Source organism: Arachis hypogaea, chromosome 6 (assembly GCF_003086295.3).
Source record: "Arachis hypogaea cultivar Tifrunner chromosome 6, arahy.Tifrunner.gnm2.J5K5, whole genome shotgun sequence".
Taxonomy (NCBI): domain Eukaryota; kingdom Viridiplantae; phylum Streptophyta; class Magnoliopsida; order Fabales; family Fabaceae; genus Arachis; species Arachis hypogaea.
Window position 1 is genome coordinate 9,320,018 of NC_092041.1, and position 9,084 is coordinate 9,329,101.

Genomic DNA, 9,084 nt, shown 5'->3' on the forward strand with positions numbered 1-9,084 from the left:
ACTTTTTTATTCAAAGATTTCTCTTTATTTTTTCCAATAAACGTCACGACCGAAGCCTAAAACACAAATTCACAATCTGAAAGTTAACATATCCATCAAAGTCAATAAGGAACGCAAACGAAATACTGACAAAGACTATATAATCCCTATTTGACTAAATCATGTGTGGACAATTAGACTCCGTCTAAACTCTAAATGCTAATAATACTCTTTTCCATTGTCAGCATCCTCCATCACTTCCCTCTTATGGCATTTACAAACCAAAACTTTTTAACAAGAGAATAGACACTTTTTTCCCCTCTATCATAATACATATTTTATTTTATTTTTCCATTTCATTAAGAAGTATGCTCTATCCACAACAATAATAAAAGACAGCCCCGTGAATCGAAAAGCATCAACTAATGCTGGAATACAAAATGCTTTACCCAAAAATATGAAGTCCTAGTTATTAAATTAATTATATTTCAAAAATATCCCATCTGAATATTCTTGTACTCAAAGTCAATCGCTAGTGTAGTGATTATAGATTTGAATAATTTTATGTTAAGTCTTAAATCGAAATTTTATTGCCATTGATAATGACGCGATGATGATCCTAAAACTTGAATTCACTTTTAATTACCCAAAAACAAGAGGGAAAAATTGGACTCTATTTGGTAAAAGTTTCGGCATTGGTTTTCAGTTTTTCTTTTCTCCACCCAGCAATTCGAAACTATGACCTTATTGACTTATTCAGCTAATTAATTAGTTGATTAAATCAAAATTGACCATTTCTCCTATCCTATGTAAAAATATTTCGTCCAATTTATAATTCTCATGGACTAGACCAATATATATTATATAGAATAAAGACTTAATTTAATCTGTAATGACTTTACTTCTTAACAATTAATTTAATCTGTAATGACTTTACTTCTTAACAATTAATTTAATCTGTAATGACTTTACTTCTTAACAATTTTTTTATTGTGAGTAAAATATTTGAGAATTACTCTTTGTCAAATAAATTAGTCTCTTTATCGTTTTTAATCAAATTTTCAATATGTTTATGATACAAATAAGTTTCTAACAAATGTTATTATAAGACAATTAAGTCACTAAAAAATATTATTATCAAATAAATTAATTATCTTTTAAACTGACAAAAAAAATTAATCTGTTTAATAAAAATAATTCTCAAAAGTTTTTTAAAAATTAAAATTTATTTAGAAATAAAAGATCAATTTTTTTTTTGGAACGGATATTTTCTGTTTTCTGTATTATATATGCATGCCTTACTAAATACGGGGAAAAAACTATCAGGCCATCCCACCCACCAAGAAATTTTATAATGTTTTTAGTGTACATACAAATCAATTTATATATACCAAAATTGATGTTTAAGCTAGTAATTTCTTGGCTGCTATAGAATACAATCAATAATTATAAGTAATCATCCTTGGAAACCATTAATCATGATTGTCAGCAACTTGTTTTTGGGATCTTGGGTTAAGCTGATGGCAATAACAATTGCCCACAAGCATCATAACAGATAGATATGTGTTTCCTACCATGTGCCCACCACAAAAGTCAATCTTGCTTATTATTATGGCCAATTCTACGATGCTTATGAGTTTTTGTTTAAATGTTGTCTAACTTACTTTTTGTAGTAAATTTTAATTTTTTAAAAATTATTTATTTTTATATCTTTTAAATAAAATAATAATTTTTAACCTTTTTTAGTAAATAGGCACCACATTATAGACACCATAGCATTCACCTATTATTATATGAGTAAATGTTTAAATTGATACCGAATAAATTTAAAATTAAATATTTTATTTTTAATAAATTTTTAATATTATTTTCGTTAGACAAATTAATTACTCTTGTTTTCATCAAAATTTTAAAATATGTATGAAATAATAAATTTTTAAAAAATTTTATTATAATATCTTAAAAAAATATTATAAGATAAATTAATTTCTCTTTAAAATAATCGAGAGATCAATCTATTTTTCGAAAGTTTTTAAGACTTGTCGAGAATAAAAATTCATTGCAAAACAAAGTTTTTAATCTAAAATTTATTAAAAACTTTTGGTTTTATTCTTATTATATAGTTTTTTTTTTCTTTTCTATTTTCTTTCTGAGAATAGAGTGGCCACCCACCAAAAGTGGTCCCATTTTGTTTGATTATTTCATTTCTTTGATCATTGTATTTAATGGGTACATCCCATGTTTCAAACTTAATGATCTACGGTTATTATTATTATTATTATTATTATTATTATTATTATTATTATTATTATTATTATTATTATTATTATTATTATTATTATTATTTTCTGAGCACAGCGGAATATGATTATTTTTCCTTCCTTGTTAAGGCAAACAAAAGGACCAACTTCTAGGCGTGGGAGGTGGATAAAGAATCAAAATAAAATTAACAAATTTTATCTGTTTTTTTTTTTTTCAAAATTTAAGAGTGAATCCACAATCTTTAAGTGAATATACTCGTTGACACAAATTTTATCTGTTGTTATAAATCAAAAGAAAAAAAAATATTGGCAGAGATATTATGATATACACTTAATTAAATCAAAGTAATTATATTTCATAAATATCCTGCTAATGCCTTTTGGTAAAACATATCCGCGCAAGTTTGATCCTTTCAAGAGCCACTTCACACTTGCCATTAATTTTTCAAGTCTAACTATTTACCGTGAATCACATGGTCGCGTCTCTTATGCTTGTAGTTGTATGTGGATTACTTGGGTAAATGGTAGCCGCTGCCATTGTCTTTCTCGTGATAGTTTTATTAGTCCCAATTTTTCCCCCCTTTTTTTCAACTCTTTGAAACATTCTCTTCCATAGTATAGGCCAAATTTGAGCAGTTTCTTCTTCTTTTAAAGTGGCTGCCCTTATATGTTTTCTTGCAGGCTATAGCAACCCATAATATATGCATTTTACATGCCTATTGTCCTACACGGAATTCCCTATATCATGACACTAATATTAGCCAAAGTTCCAACTTAGAAATTCACTTAATAAAAAAATTAGTATTGGAAAATGTTTTAAAATTTCTATCTAAGCCTAATAACTATCTATATATGGTCCTTTCTGATATGAGTGATTCTTTTATTAGCTAATCACGAGCCTCATTATGTCTTTATTCTCAAATTATTATATATTAAATGGCTAACCAAAGTTTATTCATTGCAATTATGAGTTGTACTTTAAAAAAGAATATCGATATTCATTTTTAGGAAAATAATATAATTTTTTTAAAAAGGCTCTTAATTATAAAGACATATAAATAAATATATAATCATCATAAAAAAATATAAATAATAAATATAGCACATAAAAGCACTATTGAATAAGTCTTAGACAGATTATTTAAGATTTAATTAGTTCACTTGAAAGACGGGCTACCTTCAAAACTCTCGTGCTTCTTCGGCAGCTCCTACGTTGAAAAGTAAAAAATAAAATAAAAAATAAAACAAAATATAAAATATGAAAGAAAAAAAAACGTAAGTGGTTTGGTAAGAGTCATGCTCCATCTAACTTGACTTGATATTTGAGAACCATCAACTTTGACACATGGAAGCAAATAGATTTAAATTCAATCATAGCAGATTAAGATATATATTGTATTGTACCGTGTTTGTACCGACGAAAAAGAAAGAAGGAAAAAAAAATAAAAATAAAAAGACTTTTATTTTATGATCATTTCCATCCAAATGACAAAGATATGGCTGTCAAGTCATCAGCAGTAATTTGGTGTTAAAAAAGATTTGGATAATATAGATAAAATTCTGATATTAAATTTTATGTAATCTACTAAAAAAATTACCAAAAGAAATATATCTGTCATAATTTAAGTAATCTAACTAATCTTGTATTTTGTGAAAACACAAGTATGATGTAATGTGAGGCCTAATTTGATGGGTAATTATATGTATTTTTATATGAATTAAAAAAAGTACAACCTAATTTTGAATTATTAGTGTTGAATTAATATATCAAAGACATTGAATATTAAAATATTAATTATTAAAAAAATGATAAAGTTATTAAAGTTATGTCATGGTGTACGGTTTCTTCTAGAAGAGTATATATGAACACATTTGTATAATATGTTGGTTGCTACATATACACACACCCCTCTAGAAGACACTGACCAACTTTGAGGCCATTCCCTTCTTTTCTTCTCCATTTTAATAGTGACCACTGATTACTAGTCCCATAATCTGAACCTTAAGAATGGCCAAAAAGGCTTTGAATGAACGAATGAATGAATGAAAGAAAGGCACAGCCCAAGTTTGCTTTAGCAGATTCCAAGGTATCTGACTCAAACCTTCGCAATGGATTTGAAGGGCACTTGTCATAATAATATTAATAATGTTTCTGATGGCTACATGTTTCTTGAGGCCAGTGGTGACTCTGAGGCTGATTTCATCAATCCCAACATGGTTGAACAACAACATGCTTATGAATATGGAATTCACAATATTGCAGATGTTGATGATGCTCAATCTTGCAGCTATGATGATGAATTTGAGAACCCTTCTGAGAAGCTAAAAGGGTGTTTGAATGCTGCTTCTTCTGCTGATGATGATCAAGATGGGGTGAAGAAAAAAGGTGACTTTTGTGGAAATTCATGTTGTGATGAAGATTTTGGGATGATGCAAGAACATTATAAGTCATGTGTCTCTGATGATTCATGTCTTGAGCCAGTAGATGAGGTGGAGAAGAGCAGGCAGTTCTGGGAAGCTTGTTTAGCTTCTTGATCAATTTGTGTTTGTGAGTGAGCATTTCTTTTTCTAAAGATCACTGCTTCTTTTCTGGTTTCTCAGTATCCCAATTGAGGATTTGCTTCACCAGAAACATTTATTCTTTTTTTTTTAACTTTATTCTTGAAAATATTGGGTTTGGGGGGTCCACTTTAATTGTATGCATACTTGAACAGAATTGTACACACTACACAAAAAAGTTTATGATTTTCACTTATTCAAAGATTCAATAAGTTCTGCACTTAGTCCTATAATTGAGTGTAGTAGACTGCATCATCATTGTCTCTTCTTTTCTTTATAACACTATTTGATTGAATGATTTCATATAGTTAGCACTTCCTTTCTTGAATTCAATTATGTCAAGTATGTTTGACATGTTTGTTGATTTTGAAGGGAAGATGTGACATGGTTATTCCTCAAGCTATGTATGTAACTATAGTTGTAATAATAACATCTGTTTGAGATGTGTTGAAATTCAGATGATCACGTTTTTCCATGGCTATGAGATTTAGGAAAGTTGGGTGTTGGGAAAGTTAGCCTGGGAAGACATATGACCCAGCAGCCATAATAGCTGGAAAGTATAGGTTTCATTTGGTCCCACTCATTAAAAATCCTCAGTTCTTGGTGAGTTTCTGGACATGTATACTACTTGTATAGTTGAAACTTTGAATATAAGATGTGATGTTTATATATTTAAAATTAATCACTTTTCAACTCACATAGTACCATACACTTAATTGTGAATTTGTCAAAGGAAAAGATATTTATCAGAAAATTCCAACCTTTATTATTGGATTTCAATCAGATTGAATTAAAATTAGTTGAATTTCTGTTTTCTGATAATAAGACGTAGAATTCAGTAATTTAATAATAATAATAATAATAATAATAATAATAATAATATTAATAATAATAATAATAATAATAATTGCCAATATGGTAATACTACAGTTATATTAAATTGTTAGTATTGTTAAAGGGTAAATTCAAGATCTTGCAAGGACATGGAGATTTGGAGTTATTAAACTAAAGATATAATCTGGAATATATTGAATTTGAACATAGTACACATCATACACAGCAACATTTTTCAGGTTAAATCAAACTTGGTAGTTCCCTAAGAATTCTAATGCATAACAACCCCCTCCCCCCTCTTTTCCCCCTTCTCTAGAAATTGTTCAGTACTATAACATACAGAAGAACTAAGAGATCAAATTCAGCCCTAAGCTGAACATAACCTCCTCGCAAAATCCACAACAAACAAACAAATCATGTTCCATCTATCAACTATTTTACACAAGCAAACCCTGCTTGTTCAGACAATCTGATACAAGTTACTAGTAACACACTGCTAAAAAAGGACACTAAGGTTCTTAACTAGATGAAAACAGTGGCCCCAACGATTCAGATATTGCAAATTTATCTATTATCTCCACATGACTGGTGTCTGTACTTCCTGTTGATGGGCTACTTGTGTTGACATTCGACCCCTCCGCAGTCAGTGGTGAACTCGAATCGTCTCCATAAGAGGGACTTGAGCACGGATTCCCAGGTTTGATATCAGTTAATGATACAGCAGATTGCTTGTTATAGCCAGAGCAACTTTTGGGGCTAGAGAATTCTTCTTGCAGAGACCCTTCACAGGAGGAGGTTCTTGTTCTGAGCATCCTTCTTCTGTGTTTTCATCCAAACACTTCAAGAAGCATTGCTCTATCTCGCTTAGAGACTGGACCTCCCTTTCTTCCCCTTCACTGCTATGGCTGCAGTTAGCATCATCATCATGATCGTCATAATCTAGCTTTGTTCCCCGCAATTCCCCACTGGTATCTGTTAGTTGCTGACTGTCATATTCATCCTCAGATTGGCAATCTGATGAGCGAAATGACATGGGAGAATAACCATCTGTTGCTGTTTCTTCGCGTTCTCTAAGTGTCTTCAATATCAGGGTCTTTAGTAAATTCATCACTTGGACCGCATGCATCAGAGCAGTTAATGGATCAGACATCTGTTCCAAGAGACAAAATAACAACACAAATTAAAGCCATACGGTATAGTACTGTGCATTATTGTAATAAAGCTATAGAACCAAGTTGTAACAGCATGCTATACAGAAATGACAACTATTTTAACTGTAGTAAATATTGCAAATTGCAAATTCTTGTCTGAAAGAAGGTAAACATGACCAATTAATCCGTTGCTACAAAATTTTACATATCATTTCCTCAAAACATAAGGATACCATATCAAGTAAGTACGACAAGAAAATGCCAACAATTAATAAGGCTTCATACCTGAGTCATGTTTGGAGCAAAAACCATAGCAATATTTCTAGCATCCATTTTGTTATACTCCTCTTCTACAACAACATCAGCCATGAGATCAATGGCCCAGTTGAGCAAGGCTGACTCAGTTGGCTTTAGCTGCTTCAAAAGCTCAACAGCATCTTCTTCTGTATTGCACTGAAGAACTTGCTCAGGGGAAAGTCCATCGAGCACTCCCGAAGGAAGTTCTCGGAACCAAGCTTTAATTAGCCCTGCCAAGCAATGAACATCAATGTCTTCCGGCACAATGCCTCTGTTCAGCTGGTCCCTTAATAGCTCCTCTTCACCGTTTTCCGGGTTTATCCTAAATATACCTTCAGCCTGAGAATTCAACGAAGAAACAAAACAAAGGGACAACAATTAGTTAGTCTCATATTCTAATATTGATTCTCACAAGGAATTAGTGTTACAGTATCATGAATTATGTACCTTTAGGCCTTCCTGTGAGTATAGTCGCTCCTGCATTAGCAAGAGAATAGTGGGGACACTGTTTCCTTTTGAATCATAAGAACATTGCATTGATTCAGCTGAGACACCAAAAACACTAACACTGCAAGTATTGGTGATGGAAAAATCACATTAGAATAACAGAATTACAAAATGTAAAAAAGTATCCATGAATTAAATATTCTAAAAGGGGGTGAAAATAAGCATGAGAACTTTTCAATCCTATGTTTCCGTTACCGTTAGGGATGCTTTTCAAGCAAATAAAGGTAAACCCTAATTTTTTTTTAGCTTTCATAAAACATTCCATCTAACTTTTAGTTATGAATCTGAGAATCTTCTTTCTTTCCTTTACTTTTCTCCCATCTAACGTTCTTCTATCACATATCTGAAGTCAACCCCATTAAACTTGACTAGTTTCAATGGAAGCATGGATTGTACGAAAAATGTTAAACGAAGTACCTAGCACTGGGAACAGGAGCGGGAACATGAACCTCTAACTCAACGGGAAGACCAAGGAAGCCATTGAAGCGATCGAAAGTGACATGACTAACGTGCTTAACATTTGTGGGCCATCCAATCTCCATTTGATGAACGGTATTCGATATCACATCTTTGGGACTGTCTACACTGCAAGCCACCATTGATTTCCTAAGCGCCGCCAAAAGAACCGCCACCGGAGACAGCTGGTTCTGTTCGTCGTCGTCTTGCTCCGACGCTCTCCTACCACCACCGCATCCAGCGCCCTTGCTCACCATCACTGCCCCTGTCATTCTCTTATCTTGTCTCTGTATGTGTGTGTATAATGTGCAGGAATGAAGATGGAGACAAGAGAGGTTTTAAATTTGAGGATGAGGCTTGTTACTTGTTTCGTTTGTTTGTGTTTGTGTTTGTGTTTGTGTGAGTGTGAATGTGGGGTTTTGTGTTTGTTGCATTCATCTTCTTTTGAAGGCTCGCTCTCTCTCTTTTTGTACTTCAACGGCCACTCGTTTCAAATTTTGCTTTATCTACAGTCTTCTCTCTCTTTACTCCTCCTTTTTGTCTCATAATTACCCCTCTTTGCCACTCAACATTCAACACCATTACACCACAAACATTTTCTCCCATTAAATCTACTCTCTAATTGCCTAATTGGAACATCATGTTTTCATTTATGATTTTTCATTTATTTTTAAATATTTTTAATTATATACAATTTATGAAAGAATGTTATTTGTAAGATTTAAGGGTTCTTTCGGTTAGTAATTTTTAGTAATTTTGGTCAATCTAAATATTAAATTATTTTTAATAAATAAATTTTATTAATTTATATATATAAATTTTAAAAAATATAAGTACAAAATATATTGATTTATGTATATAAAATTTTGATAAATATAAATATAAATTATATGTTTTTACGTGTAAAATATTTATAAATATGAGTGTAAATTATTACTGAACAAAAATAATAATATAGTGATATGATATACTAATTCTTTAATTGGAACCAGATATACTTATCATTTTGACTAACCTCACATTATTATTATTATTATTAT

General features: G+C 31.1%; 1 protein-coding gene across 1 annotated transcript; it reads right to left on the reverse strand.

Annotated features, from left to right (window-relative positions):
- Positions 1–5,796: 5,796 nt before the first annotated feature.
- LOC112695870 (rho GTPase-activating protein 2) lies at positions 5,797–8,520 on the reverse strand. Its single transcript, XM_029287409.2, has 5 exons — positions 8,006–8,520; positions 7,529–7,649; positions 7,070–7,420; positions 6,429–6,783; positions 5,797–6,393 (listed from the first exon to the last, which is right to left on the reverse strand). Exons 1-5 carry the CDS (start codon positions 8,314–8,316, stop codon positions 6,152–6,154), a joined length of 1,380 nt encoding a protein of 459 aa, XP_029143242.1. The 5' UTR covers positions 8,317–8,520; the 3' UTR covers positions 5,797–6,151.
- Between the last annotated feature and the right edge of the window lie 564 nt (positions 8,521–9,084).